A 12,975-nucleotide genomic window follows, 5' to 3' on the forward strand; every position below is an offset into this window, starting at 1 on the left:
AAGGGCGGGGCATGGAGACGAAATATAACTTTGATAGAGAAATGTCACCATTACTTCAAAGATAATGCAGACCGTTTTAAAGATTCCTGCGTAAAGAAGAGAAAGTTTGTTATCATGAAGTAGAATAAATCAAAGTGCTCTGTGAGCAAACTCGTGAATTGACACATGATTTTTGAGATTATGTTTAATGTTATCTGGTTTAGGGAATTTTGTGGTTGATTGTCATCTAGAGTACGAGCAGTAGTTCAGTGTTCGCTAATGTAGCAAAGAAACAAAGTAACGTTGGGACAAGAAGGCATTACAATTGAAATGATCATGCTATTACATTTAACAAGGTGGATGATGTCATGTGTTTTAAACGTCTATCATTTTTGTTTCTGGTTCAAAAGAAAAGGTTGGAAGTAAATGTGGGTGAAAAGTGAAATTTACTGTCTTTCGTTGTAAATATTAGAAAATTAAGGCAATACTGTCTTAATGAAAACATTAACGATTCCCTCTTTATCAAATGAGACAAACGGGAACGAGTTTTGAGTGATATAACTAAGCCAAGCCTGCCACCGTCATTTTAGATCTCCGCCTGGGTAGATTTAAGTCACGTGCTAGGCAACGTATAATCAATAACAAGATAGAATTTCATTTCAGGCCTATTTATCAATTTTGTGGTGTGTAACTTTCGCATTTTAGTACGTTGTATATATGTTGAATCTTCAAATTGTCTTGAAACTTACGAGAAAATTGTTCTTTAAAAATTCACTGAAAATCGGTAGCTAAAATTGTTTGTCTAAGTGTTATTTGATTTTCGTGTTAACTTGTTATTTAGTCAGTCGCCGGCATCTTTTGTTGCTTCACACAGGAAAAACACACGCGACGAAACGTAATGATCAATTTTGTCCTCAATCTCACGCTATAACAGAAAAAGCTTTTGAACATCTGTAAACTCCGAGCGCTTCGCAGTAAGTGATATTTTCAATGAATCTTCGGATTGTTTTCAAGTTCAAGGATTGTAAATTACAATTTTATGAAAAACGAAGGTTGTTGTTATTTCAGTGTGAATCCTTGAATGCTTGCCAGTCGCTGGCGCCGCTTGTTGAAACTAAAACGAAAAAAAAAACTCTTTTAAGATTATCATTGGCTTCTTTTTCACCCCACCACTATTCTTAGCAACAAAGGTCGCCATTTCGTCTGTTTATTGCTCGCCAAAAACTATCAAATGTACTCAAAAGCCTAAAATCTAAAAAAAGTTTACAGGAATCGACCAATCGAGCGAGCGAGCGAGCGAGCGAGCGAATGCTATTCCCCACATCGTATCTATAACTCGCTCTTGCGCATGCGCGCAATTCACGAGTTAAAAAGGGTTGACTGACTTTTTTTCTTGTTCCGGCAAAGAGATAGAAAACAAGTTGCTCGTCGATTTTGGCCTTCAAAACTAATTTTGTAATTCTCGATAACCGCAGAAGGAAGACGATGAAGAATATTTTGTGGACGTCCCCGTTGGAAGATGGTGAAGACAAAATCTCGACCGTGGTTTCATCAGCCAGAAAAGAGCCACAACTACGCCACGTTGACGCAGCAAAGACTTAAACACGTATGAACGAGGCTCAGAAGAGTCAAACCTATAAGCCCTCCTGGAGAAAACCGCTGTGCAGCGTGGCGGAAAACTCTTGTCTACGAGAACTCAATAGGCTTTTCAGACATTATCATCCTTCAGTTTCTCATTTTGCTCATACACTTATGAAGGTTAGTTGTAACATGTCTGTATTTTATTACCCATGGATTGAATCAATACATAGTGTTACTGTTTGTAAATATTCCATATTCTTTGTCGCTTTCTTTGCCCAAATTGCAGTTTTGGAAAACTCGCGCCACCTTCTTAACCACTTAACTAAGGAGCTAAAACAAACCACGACTTGCTCGCTCCCGTTTTCAGGCGCTTTAGGTAGTTTGGTTTTTACTTTGAGTTTTCATTGGCTCTTTTGGGTATCTTTCTCTCTTCTGATTGGTCGTTGTGATTTCTCTGGTGTTTTCACTAACAGTTAAGTTCGATATTGCCCTCCTGTTTTGAATTTAGTGCGAAAATAAATAACTTGAAGGCAATCTTAACAAGTCAGCGAGAGAGGACACACTCGCTCGGAAAGAAAGGTGATAGCAGAACGTTCCTCAGGGCATCGATGCTAAAGAAGAGCGGTTTTTGATCGAGCGTGGTAAAAACGAAACCAGAGTAATCACAACGGCCAATCAGAAGAAAGGATATTACTCTTCGGGCCAATGAGAAGTCGAGGTAAAGAGATACCGCCTCACTATTGGTTTAGCTGTGTATCTGATTGGTTGGGAAAGTGGCGCGAGTTTCTAGCCAATCACATGACGAAGTAAATAAAAAAACAAAGCAATGCCGATTACTTTTGACACTCGATGGAAAATTGCTCTACTGCGATGCGGTCTTTTTTAAATTGTAATCGTTTGTTTGTTTTTTTAATATTTTTCCTAGTTAGCCCATCTGCTTGAAAATTCCAAAGCGTCAAGAGGCGGCACTTATGATGTCAAACGAGGGAGCGCCAACAACAAGGAAATTAAATGGGAAGAGAAAAAGGCGGGAAAAACCGGAATACAAAGAGAAGAAATCGGGGTCGTGGAAGGGGCGGAAGAAAGGGTCCGCGAAAAAAGTCCAATTTTAATCCGAGAACAAATTTTAGATCAAAAGGAAGAGGTGGAAAAAGGCCAAGATAGTACAATCTGCCCTCTCCTTGATTTTTTTGCGTAGAAATGCTTCCAATGTCAGCGCATGAAAATGACATAACGAAGAATTAAGAAATGTGATCGATTTGGCAAGTGGATTTCAAAAGGCATAAGTTCTCAGAATTATCCATTAACCTAGGAACGGACGCTGCTGTAAATGAATGACTGTGTGAGGATTTGACCTGCGAGTGATTTCCACAACATTCATCAATAAGTTTACTTGCCTCTGTTAACGCACTTTCGTGAAAGTGTAATATCATTTAACCAGTAATGGCTTTCTTGATAAATGCAAAAAATTAAGTTAAAGTTACAGAATCTAACAATTTTCTAAGCCCAAAAGTAACTTTAGAGGCGACGAAGAATTAAGAAATGTGATCGATTTGGCAAGTGGATTTCAAAAGGCATAAGTTCTCAGAATTATCCATTAACCTAGGAACGGACGCTGCTGTAAATGAATGACTGTGTGAGGATTTGACCTGCGAGTGATTTCCACAACATTCATCAATAAGTTTACTTGCCTCTGTTAACGCACTTTCGTGAAAGTGTAATATCATTTAACCAGTAATGGCTTTCTTGATAAATGCAGAAAATTAAGTTAAAGTTACAGAATCTAACAATTTTCTAAGCCCAAAAGTAACTTTAGAGGCGACGGGAAATCTGTAACCGCCTCCGTTCACCAATCTTCTTCAGATTAACTCCTCTGGTACATCAGGTATCTAGAAAAATCGATCACTCAGAGATTAAACTGATCAAATATAAATGCTTCATATTTGTTAGGACTTAATGCACCGATCAATTCGAAGCTGCGTCTCCCCTTCCGCCCCTCCCCCAGGAAACCAACGGGCATTCGACTGTCGTCCGTGCCCAGAGATGGAGCATTTGAACCGTACCTGGGAATTTGAATCGGAAGTTCCAGGTTTTTCCAGGATAATACAAGTGTTATGTAAAAACTATGACCTCTATTTGGCGTGAAAATATCCACGGATATTTGTCCGCAGACATTATCCTATTCCAAGATGCGAACAGTTATCCGACAGCGAAGCTCGGGGAAAACTGTGTGCTTCAAGGAACAAATAACGTCCAAGGACAAATATACAAGCATATTTTTACGCAAAATAGAGGCTGTTGTAATTATTATCCTTCAAAGATTTTGCAACGCGCGTGAAAAAATGTTTACGAACAGCTTACTATTTGCTGAGTAGGATGTTTCCTTTTTTACTTGTATCAGAGAGCACTTAAAAGTGTTCTCTGATACGACATGATAAACGAGTAAATATTTCCCTTCTGTATCAAATACAAAACGCTGTCTTACCTTGAATTAAATATTAAACGAAGGCTTATCATAGTGGACGTAGGGTTTAAAAATTGTTGAATATCACTTGGTCCTCGGATACCTCCACCCCCCCCCCAATATTCGGTCACGTGATGCGTTTAGACCAGTCGCGCGCGCAAAAATATTTAATGGATCATTAGTTTTACATATTGAGATGTAGTTCATTTTCGTGAGCAAATGGCTCAAAAAAAAAAAGGTCTACAAGATCTAGGTTACTAAGCTTGGAAAATGCGTAAAGAGTCACAGTCGCTGATGTTGCCTATTAAAAAGTATTGGGTGGGTCATTTGAACAAACCAATCAACAGAAGTTCAAATGTCTCAGGAGTTGCCGAAGATATTGAAGCTTCGAATTGATCGACGCACATTTTTTTATCGCACATGGCCTCGTATCTTTTTGAGAATATTTCTGCGGCTACATGTTAACGTTATTAAGGAAACGTTGTTGAGGAAAAAAGAAGAAAAAAGGAAGACAAGAAAACTCCCATAGCAACACTAATATTTGTTAAGATTTAAATAACCTGCCTCTGCATTTAAAGCTTAGCTCCAAGCATAAGGTACCAGTCATTTTTTAATCGCCTGGGGAAGATGAGGGAGGGGCGGGGGGCGGGGGGCGGGGGGGGGGAAATGGAGGAACGGAGGATGTCAAAGGGGAACTATAGGACATCAACTGTCAATGAGAGGTGGGGGGGGGGGGTTTCCGTACATTTATCACACGGCCTTATGGGGATCAGGTTAATATTAATATTCTATTATTTCAATGTGATACTACTAAAATCCTCCAGAGCCCCCGCCCCGCCCCGCCCCCCCCCCCTCCCCTCCTCTTATTTCAAACAAGGCTTTGAATAATGAAAGGTCCCTTATTCTTTAGAAAAGAGTATTTGCTTTACCGAGACTGTAATATCCACGAGATCGTTTGCCAGCTGTTGTACTCTGTGCATCTCTTGCACGTTGTATTCCAAAGAGGCGAGCAGCGTAAAATATTCGGCGATGAAAGCTCGTTCCCTAGAAAGCAATAAAATATTAATGACAGTTGTTCTATGTGTGGAATGACGTAAATGGAGGGGATGAGTTGCTCTAGCGGTAATATTAAGAATTGGGTGTTTGATCAGATGATCACACAATATTCTCGTGTTGATCTTTTGCACTGCTGCCTTCACCTTTCTGTTGGAAATGAAGCTGATATCATGCCAGGGAGAAATCACTTGTACACCAATCCCAGGAGTGAAAGGGTTAACGCAAGAAGACTGGGAACTTGTGCTTTGTTCATACCTGTCAGAGAATTTATTTTTAGGATAGTAGTCCTCCACTTTTTTCGCAATCACGATGTCGGCGTCTTCTTCCTCCTCCTCGTCTACTAGAACAATGACATTAAACATTCACTTCCACGTTTCCCTTCAACTACATATCAACCAACAGTAAAGAGAAGAAAACAAATCTCTCATTGACCACAAAATTTGAAAATATTTCCACCTCAGCTTATGAGAATGGTGAAAATTAAGACGGTGCCCATTTGCTGTAAACTTTACGAGAGCGTTCAAGTGTAACAGAGCCAATCAGACCCTTGTAACGCTTTTTTCAATTCTAACTCAAGGTCCACTGCAACTTCTTCGGTGGACTCCCTCAAAGGTAGGCTAGGTCTTGCCAGGAGGCTTATCCCGGTTAGGAAGCGACTGACCATTAATACTCCCGCCTGAGTAAGATGCCAGTCAATCGCAAGGTGATCGTCCAGCATTTCATCACGCAGTCCTGAAAATTCGCCGGTACCCATCTAAACTCCTGGGAGGAGAGAGGCATGGTGACCATGGTGAAAGTAAAATGTATTGCCTTAAAACACTACACAATGACCCTGACAGGTCTCGAATCCAGACCTCTCGGCCTGGAGACCAGCGCTCTGACCCCTGGGGCACTATGACCTCCCCGGGTCCCACACAACCCCGACTAATTTTTCCCCAGTTATGTCTTTTACCTTCAAATTCGGAAAAAGAATTGTCCGAAAAAGAGTATGCACTTCCATCTTCGCCTGACTTTACCTAATAAAAAGATTAGAAAAAGAGAAAATGAGTGATTTTCCGTTACAAACCATTGGACGTAAAAACTTAATTTAATCCATTTAATCCCGTTCCTGATTAATTTTGGGTTTCTTTGATAATACCTTAAAGTAAATGATAAAATGGAATTCTTTGTTGATAGAAACAAACAGCCTAAGGCTTCCTAAAATTATCAAGGACTTTGGAAAGAACAGATACGGGATCAATGTACTGCTTATACTGGTACTATGAGATCTGTTGTTACACTTCCGACTCACAGATCGCATTTCAACAAAGTTTTCTTCCGATCTTACGTCTTCAAAGACACTCTTGAAGTGAATCCCGCTGTTTTTCTTGTGAGGCTTGTTTTCCACGGTTGTGATGGTCCGCTGAAAGTTATCCACCAGAACTGCCACGAACAGACTAAGAGAAATGAGGAATTAGAAGAAAATGGAAGTTCAATAACTCACTTGAGTCATCCACTAGTTCTAAACTTCTTCGCTTAATGTAGCCTTTCTTGAGAGAGATCTTGTAATAAGGTCCCTGTCAACTGTAGCAAGAACAACACCAATAACATCAACAGGAACAACAGAAAATTCTTACTTCATAAAGATAAAATTCTCCAGGACGATGTAGACGATGAGATAAAAGATGATGTAACCATAACCTACCAGAAATAGAACAGGATAAAAAGATTTTACCCACTTTGAGCTTAAGTCAATAGCAGTATTACAGTATGCGGGCCCCTTTGGACACCTTTCATCTGAATGACAAGTTATTCAGGTATTTTAACAACTTTTTCCAGAAGCGGCTGTCGATTATAACGGGTGGGTTTGCTGAAAGGCGAAACCCAAACAGAGAGCCTGCTCGCACGCTAAACATACAGCAATGAGTGATCTTAAAGGGGGTGGAAGACCGCTGTTAATTTGGTTTTGGTTTATGTTTGTTTTTATCACAAACTTGTTCAATACGTAAGTATTACTCGGAAATCAAATTTGCAACGTTAAGAGTAAACGCGTCTGAATATTAATCAGAAGTGTTCATCAATGGAATAACAGTTATGCTTTGACTTCAGGATCACGTGCTAAGAACATTGTATGGAGAAAGTAGATATGATAAAAACATGAGTGACTGACCGAAATAACGAATGAATGAACAAAATGCATACATAAATATGAAATGAATAGTTGAACAAGCGGACGGATGGAATAGTGGACACACAGACGAACAAACGAGACAAAAGATAGATATTAAAAAATTATATCAAGGAATAAATAGCAAAAGATATTAAAATGAGAAAAAAAAAGTTGTTGCAAAAGATTTGAAAGGAATCAAATTTTTGCGCGAGGAGATGGCGTTCAATTAGCGGCACATACATTTTCCTATTCAGAACGCGGTCAAAAGAGCTGAGAAAAAAAATTAGCCCACCTGGATTTCTCGCCACAACATCACTGTACATATAGAACCAATCGTCCAAAGTAATGAGCTGGAAGAGTGTGAAGAACGCCTTCCCCAGAGTACCAAACCTGGCGGGAGCTACTTCATAAAATAACCCGCGACCTATCACCGCAAACATATCTATAGACCACATTGTTAGGAATCTGTTGCAGTAACAGATTCTGCAAATGAGATTACGCTAGTGTAACCAAAAAATAGTTTAGGCCTATTCCACGGAAGAAGTAAAATGCTTTTATCTCATACTGAAGAGAATAACTCTGCTTGAAACCGTGCTGTGTTAAAGAAGATGGCCGTCGTGGCGAACGGTTTTTAGGCATGTTGTTAAAACGAGAAAAAAGAAAGAGGCAGGGGCGCTGAAACAGTGAAACTGAGCTTGTTCTATCCCTAATTTTAGGAGCTCCGCCGATGAAACCTCCAACAAAACGCCCAGCTGCCTGGGCTACGCAGAAAATGGTCGGAGAGAGAATAAAAATAGTCGATAAGGCAAGCCGTAAAGCCTCGAGAAAAATTTGCTGTACAAATAATTATAACAGGAGTCAAAGGATACAAAGGAAGAGTCCCTGTAGCATAACGATCGTACTCAGCGCCCTGAACGATTTTAGGATCGTCGTCATGATAACTTGTAGATTTTTCAAAAACCTTGAAAGAAAAACATTCAGGCCTCTAAATCAAAAAAATTTACTGAAAGATCATCGCAGAACAGTGTGTCATGATTCCGTATCATTTGGTTATATCATAGACTTGTTTTCTAAAGTTTTAGAAATTGCTCAGTAATAAACTTTAAGCCGCAGTTCTGTAAAATACTAATATTGTTGTTGTGGTTTTTTAATCCTCGTTCCGTCCCACTCTTACATGGAGTTTGATTAATATGCTCCTAACCCATGTATTCCAGACAATGTAGCGGTAATTTTGGTTGAAGTCGCAAATGGTCTTGCCAAAGTTACAGTAGAGATTGAGCGAAGCTTTTCAATGTGTCTCCGTTAAGGTCATACTCAAAGCTCTTTTTCTCTGGGGCCGAGCTTCTTCGCGCAAGGCCTGTCATAGCCGTAATCTAAGATTTTAACCAAACACACTACCCTTCCCCCCACCTCCCCTTGTATTGCAGAACGTGCCACAACGATGGGCACGTAGGAGATTAAAAGAGTAGTGTCGCTTCTGCTTAAAGATTGCATAGCACAACAACGCTCGTACAAATGCCAAAGGGACACACCACACAGAAGTAAACCCCACCAAATCTTTACCTGATGGTTCGTAACACCCGCAATGCTCTCAGCGCCCTGATAGCTCTAAACATGCGCAGTAGCCTAAAGATGGCTGCCACATCGAAGGAACCTACATTCTGCACGATCAGCGGCAGCAGAAAGTCCACAACTGTGAAAAGGACGATGAGTAGGTCTAGGAAAGAATACAAAAATTACGACCGTGAGATGATTAAAAGTACAGCGTACAATCGTCGCTATTATTAACCAAGGCCATTGTTTTAGGAAGTTTCATTTGCTTGAAGTTCAACCCTTTACACCCCAACATCAGTATCCATATTCTCAATACTCTTCTCTATATATCTTTTCGGTACTGACAAGGAGAATTTCTTTGAAGATCAAAGCTTCTTAGGTCGGCGATCATTTCCTTCATTCTCATGATATTAATAAATGGTTTAGCAGTGTTATTGTAAGGAGAAATTAGATGCTGGTCACTTTTAGGGTTTACAGGGTCAAAGGCTAGTCTGTCAGTAGGTCCTCACCATTAGTGCTGCGGGACGCGCGTTTCTCCGCCCGCGGGAAGAATTAAGACGAGTTAGGGAGAGGTTTGCCCAGGGTCTGGCACTAATTAGAAAAAAAAAGCGACGTTGTTCAACATTAAAACTCATAAATTTGAGTAAGAGATCTTTAGAAATAAGAAAATTTATTGTTTTTTTAGAGGGCACGGTAACGAATCTTGCAATCTGATTGGTTCTTTACCCGGTCAGTATTTTCCTATCTCTGCCCACGGGCCACGGTAACGCTTTCGTGAGTCGCCGAGTACATCCCAACTTTCGTTGTCATTTTTCATAAATATACCTCGTTTTCCGGCTGGGCAGTATTTTTAAGCAAACACGTCGGTCACTACCTCAAGCCGATAAATAACTTATGAATCCTCTCTTTTCTCCCTATCAAATCACTTTGGTTGACAGAAAAATATTGGTTTCAGAATGAATTTGTATAAACAATAGTGTCATTACGTTGGTTGACAAGCGGCCTAAAAACCGTCTGCAATTAATTTTAATCGTTCACAAAAAGTACCCAGAAAGTTGAAACGTGAGGTATTTGGTTACAGTTAAATTGAACGATGGAACTTTCATTCATTTAATATCTGAAGTTTCTCGAGCAATTTGTTCATAGTGAAATAGCGAGCGAAGTTTTAATTTAAGTTCTACAACAAATATACGCTCCTGGTGAGTCTTTCCAATTCCGTTCAATTTGAACATTTGTACCTTAAATTGCACAACAGAAATTGAAGGAATTTTTTGAGAAAAGGCCGCATTACATTCCCTTGTGTCTCGTTGGAGTGTGCCGTTCGAATTTAGTTTTTGTGAAGGAAAGATCAGAGTTAAACACGCCATTACAGCAAACAAACGAGCAAACTCTCACAACTTCAAATTAAAAAAATTGAATTTACTCACAATTACTTTCCTCGCCGTTTACTTAATGAACAGAGGTAAATCTTCGTACATGAATGAATGGTCGATGTGACTGAATAATACTTTCCGTTAGATCATTGACTGACTTTGAAGAAAATATTGTCGTGACAGTCCTTGCCAAACTAGTTCTGTTGGTTTTCAAATGTTCCTACGGTTTTTTTTTCTTGCGCGCTCTCTAATTGACAGGTGTCAGATTGTGACAGATATTTGTAAAAATAATGTTTCAAAGTTTGTTTGGAAGCCTATTAAATCACCTTTATCGTTACGGAAATGAAAATGTTTCGCTGAGGCATCTCTCTTAAATTTGCATCACCTCTATTTCAACTACCATTTACTCAAAAATTGTTCAGTTTATGGAAGATCTTGCCGTATTTACGGCCATAAATCATTCGGGTTCTTTCGGAAAGAATTTCGTCAAGTTTAAAAACAATAAATATGTTATTTACCGGCTAAGGGTCGGTCCGTATGGTGAAAAACTGTGACCTCGGTCTTGAAAATGCTGTATTTTCAAGACCTCGGTCACAGTTTTTCACCATACGGACCTCCCAGCCGGCAAATAACATATATTTATCAGAGAAAAGAAAAGAGTGTTAAGATTGGAAAGTGGGGGGGGGGGGGGGGGGGGGGGGGAAGAGGAGTGCTTATAAATCCCCTTAATACTTTTTAGTTGTTATTGTGAATGTTGTGAAGTTCAGAGATATATCTTAATCAAGGCTGTCATTTGTCCAGTATCAATAATTAGAGCCATGGAAATTCCAGTCAGTCTTTCATGAGCAAAAATACCTGTACACTGATCTACTACCTTTGTAACATTTCACCCACAAGGATGCAAGCAAAAATATTTCTCTAATGTTGGCATCACTCATAATGTCCGTTTAACGAAATTTTTCACGGCATCACATTAGTCTGAATTGTAGTGTTATTCTGCATATGATCATCATTGTTAAGAAACTGATCAATTAACCCTCCACACCTTAACAACAGCATCCATTTTCTCCATACTGTTCTCTACACTTTTATTTCGGTACTGAAAAGGAGAATTTGCTTAACAATCACAGCTTCTTAGCTAGGCTGGCAATGATTTGCTTTATATTCTCATGATCTTAATCAACGATTCAGAACTATTACTGTAAGGAGAAAATAGCTGCTGATCAATCTTAGGGTTTAACGCGTCAAGTAATTTTTGCTTAGTGAAAAGTAAACTTAAAGTGACTCCTGTAGGCTGCGCCATGTTTACTTACCCATTATGTTCCATCCAGTCTTGAAGAAATACGAGCGAAGAGCATACAGCTTCACAATGATCTCCATGAAATAGATAGCAAGGAAGACGTTGTCGAGAGCCGATAGATACCAACCTGCAATTGATCATGGAAGAGGTATTCAAACTGTTATTGTATGAGATCGTGAATTAAAATTGCTTGTCGGCAGTTTCTTGAGTGCTTAGTGGCTGAGAAAATCGGTGTTCGTTCTCTGTTTAAAATCATGTAAGATGTTTACCACATTTATAGATCAAAAGGCTAGTGTGATTTCAAATTTAACTGTCAGTCTGATGGCGATAAATAACGATTTGGTCAAAATGGTACAACAAGAATAGAAAATTAATGAAACATATCTAGAGGAAAGGTTCAGGTAGACTTGGTCGAATAAATGCTGCTGTAAGTTTAAAAGATTCCACAATCGCATTCTGCAGTCTGGTGTTTATAATCTTCACAGAACTTAATCTGTCGGAGGAGCAACTGAACTGGGAAAACGATTATTTTTCAGTCTTAAATAATTATTGTAGGAAAGTCGAAACCATTCATCACAGATTCAATATTTTTCCCCCGACAAGCATCACAATAAAGGAAAACCAATATCCAAAGCGATTTCACTGCAAAACTTTACCTGCTTTCACTGCAAATGCTTCGTCAGTTTGAATCACCAAGATCACTGTGTTGAGAAGAATTACGAACAGGATGCTAACGCTAAAAATTCTTGACTCTGTCAGCTCATAAATAAACATCCGAAACTCTCCAGCGTTTTCCAGAGTCTTTGGTATATGCTGGTGATGCTGAGCCTTCGTCATAATGAAATGACTCCCTTCACACTTACAGCGAATAGAGAAACGCAGTCATTGCTTACCTGGCGGCCATTTTGAAAAACTACGTGTGAAGGGAATGGTGGGAAAAATTAAAGCAATGATTTACGATTGGTGTTCACCTGTCAAGCAATCAAAGACGGAAAAATGGCATCTCTGGCATAAGAATGCATACAAAGTTCGCCTTATATTTGCCACGTTGAAAACAAAGATAATTTGTTTTGATGAAAATAAAGAGCTTCTTTAGTCGGTGATGTTTTACGTATATTGAAGAAAGGCCAGTACAAATGTCAAGTCTGTTCCAGTTTCTATTGATGAGGTAGAATTATTCACCAAATTCTTCAAAGAAATAAATATATCAGGCCCAGTGCAGAGATACCATTTTTTTGGCAATATGTCTTTTTTTGCCAGAAATGTTTCCATCCACAAACTAGCAAATATTTACCATAGTGCATCTCTGACCCCTTCCTTGTGCAAGGGACATTGACAAGATGCTGCACCATTAAATAATTTTCAGCTTAGGTGACAGCTCCCTTGGCCCCCATTTTAATGTTGCATGAATTTGAAACTAGTAATGAGTAGAAATTTAATTAAAAATAGCTTTATCTAAAAAGAGACTGATGGGAGCCTGCCAAGTAAATCTATTTGTTGTTGCAAAATGCCATTTAGT

The 12,975-nt window shown here is 39.2% G+C and overlaps 3 protein-coding genes across 8 annotated transcripts in view; 1 reads left to right on the forward strand and 2 right to left on the reverse strand.

Annotated features, from left to right (window-relative positions):
• The window catches only part of LOC113685195 (uncharacterized), a 298,180-nt gene that overhangs the window by 235,274 nt on the left and 49,931 nt on the right, over positions 1 to 12,975 (reverse strand). The gene's annotated exons all lie outside the window — the stretch shown is intronic.
• On the forward strand, positions 1,349 to 3,062 carry LOC149042481 (uncharacterized). Its single transcript, XM_089213342.1, has 2 exons — positions 1,349 to 1,737; positions 2,486 to 3,062. The coding sequence occupies exons 1-2, from the start codon at positions 1,588 to 1,590 to the stop codon at positions 2,756 to 2,758; spliced, it is 423 nt and encodes a 140-aa protein (XP_089069468.1). The 5' UTR covers positions 1,349 to 1,587; the 3' UTR covers positions 2,759 to 3,062.
• Positions 3,220 to 12,957, reverse strand: LOC113685201 (cation channel sperm-associated protein 1). 6 transcript variants are annotated; one of them, XR_016188701.1, is made up of 11 exons: positions 12,113 to 12,957; positions 11,470 to 11,583; positions 8,793 to 8,946; positions 8,099 to 8,190; positions 7,522 to 7,671; positions 6,697 to 6,760; positions 6,408 to 6,516; positions 6,033 to 6,096; positions 5,224 to 5,335; positions 4,954 to 5,068; positions 3,220 to 3,449 (listed from the first exon to the last, which is right to left on the reverse strand). XR_016188701.1 is itself a non-coding variant. In XM_027202690.2 (11 exons), exons 1-11 carry the CDS (start codon positions 12,291 to 12,293, stop codon positions 3,420 to 3,422), a joined length of 1,155 nt encoding a protein of 384 aa, XP_027058491.2. In that variant the 5' UTR covers positions 12,294 to 12,957; the 3' UTR covers positions 3,220 to 3,419. The 6 variants fall into 6 exon arrangements, 4 of the variants coding, with proteins under 4 accessions (XP_027058491.2, XP_027058489.2, XP_027058490.2 ...); XR_003447542.2 differs by lacking the exon at positions 5,224 to 5,335 and adding an exon at positions 5,336 to 5,842; XM_027202690.2 differs by lacking the exon at positions 5,224 to 5,335 and adding an exon at positions 5,336 to 5,417.

Source organism: Pocillopora damicornis, chromosome 7 (genome assembly GCF_964200805.1).
Source record: "Pocillopora damicornis chromosome 7, jaPocDami1.2, whole genome shotgun sequence".
Lineage (NCBI taxonomy): Eukaryota > Metazoa > Cnidaria > Anthozoa > Scleractinia > Pocilloporidae > Pocillopora > Pocillopora damicornis.

Coding starts and splice junctions, on each gene's coding strand:
- LOC149042481 (XM_089213342.1), top strand. CDS start 1,588: ATGAACGAGGCTCAGAAGAGTCAAACCTATAAGCCCTCCTGGAGAAAA. Junction 1,738..2,485: donor TTGCTCATACACTTATGAAG/GTTAGTTGTAAC, acceptor TATTTTTCCTAG/TTAGCCCATCTGCTTGAAAA.
- LOC113685201 (XM_027202687.2), bottom strand. CDS start 12,293: ATGACGAAGGCTCAGCATCACCAGCATATACCAAAGACTCTGGAAAAC. Junction 11,584..12,112: donor AGCATTTGCAGTGAAAGCAG/GTAAAGTTTTGC, acceptor GATCAATTGCAG/GTTGGTATCTATCGGCTCTC. Junction 5,069..5,223: donor GCTTCATTTCCAACAGAAAG/GTGAAGGCAGCA, acceptor ATTGCTTTCTAG/GGAACGAGCTTTCATCGCCG.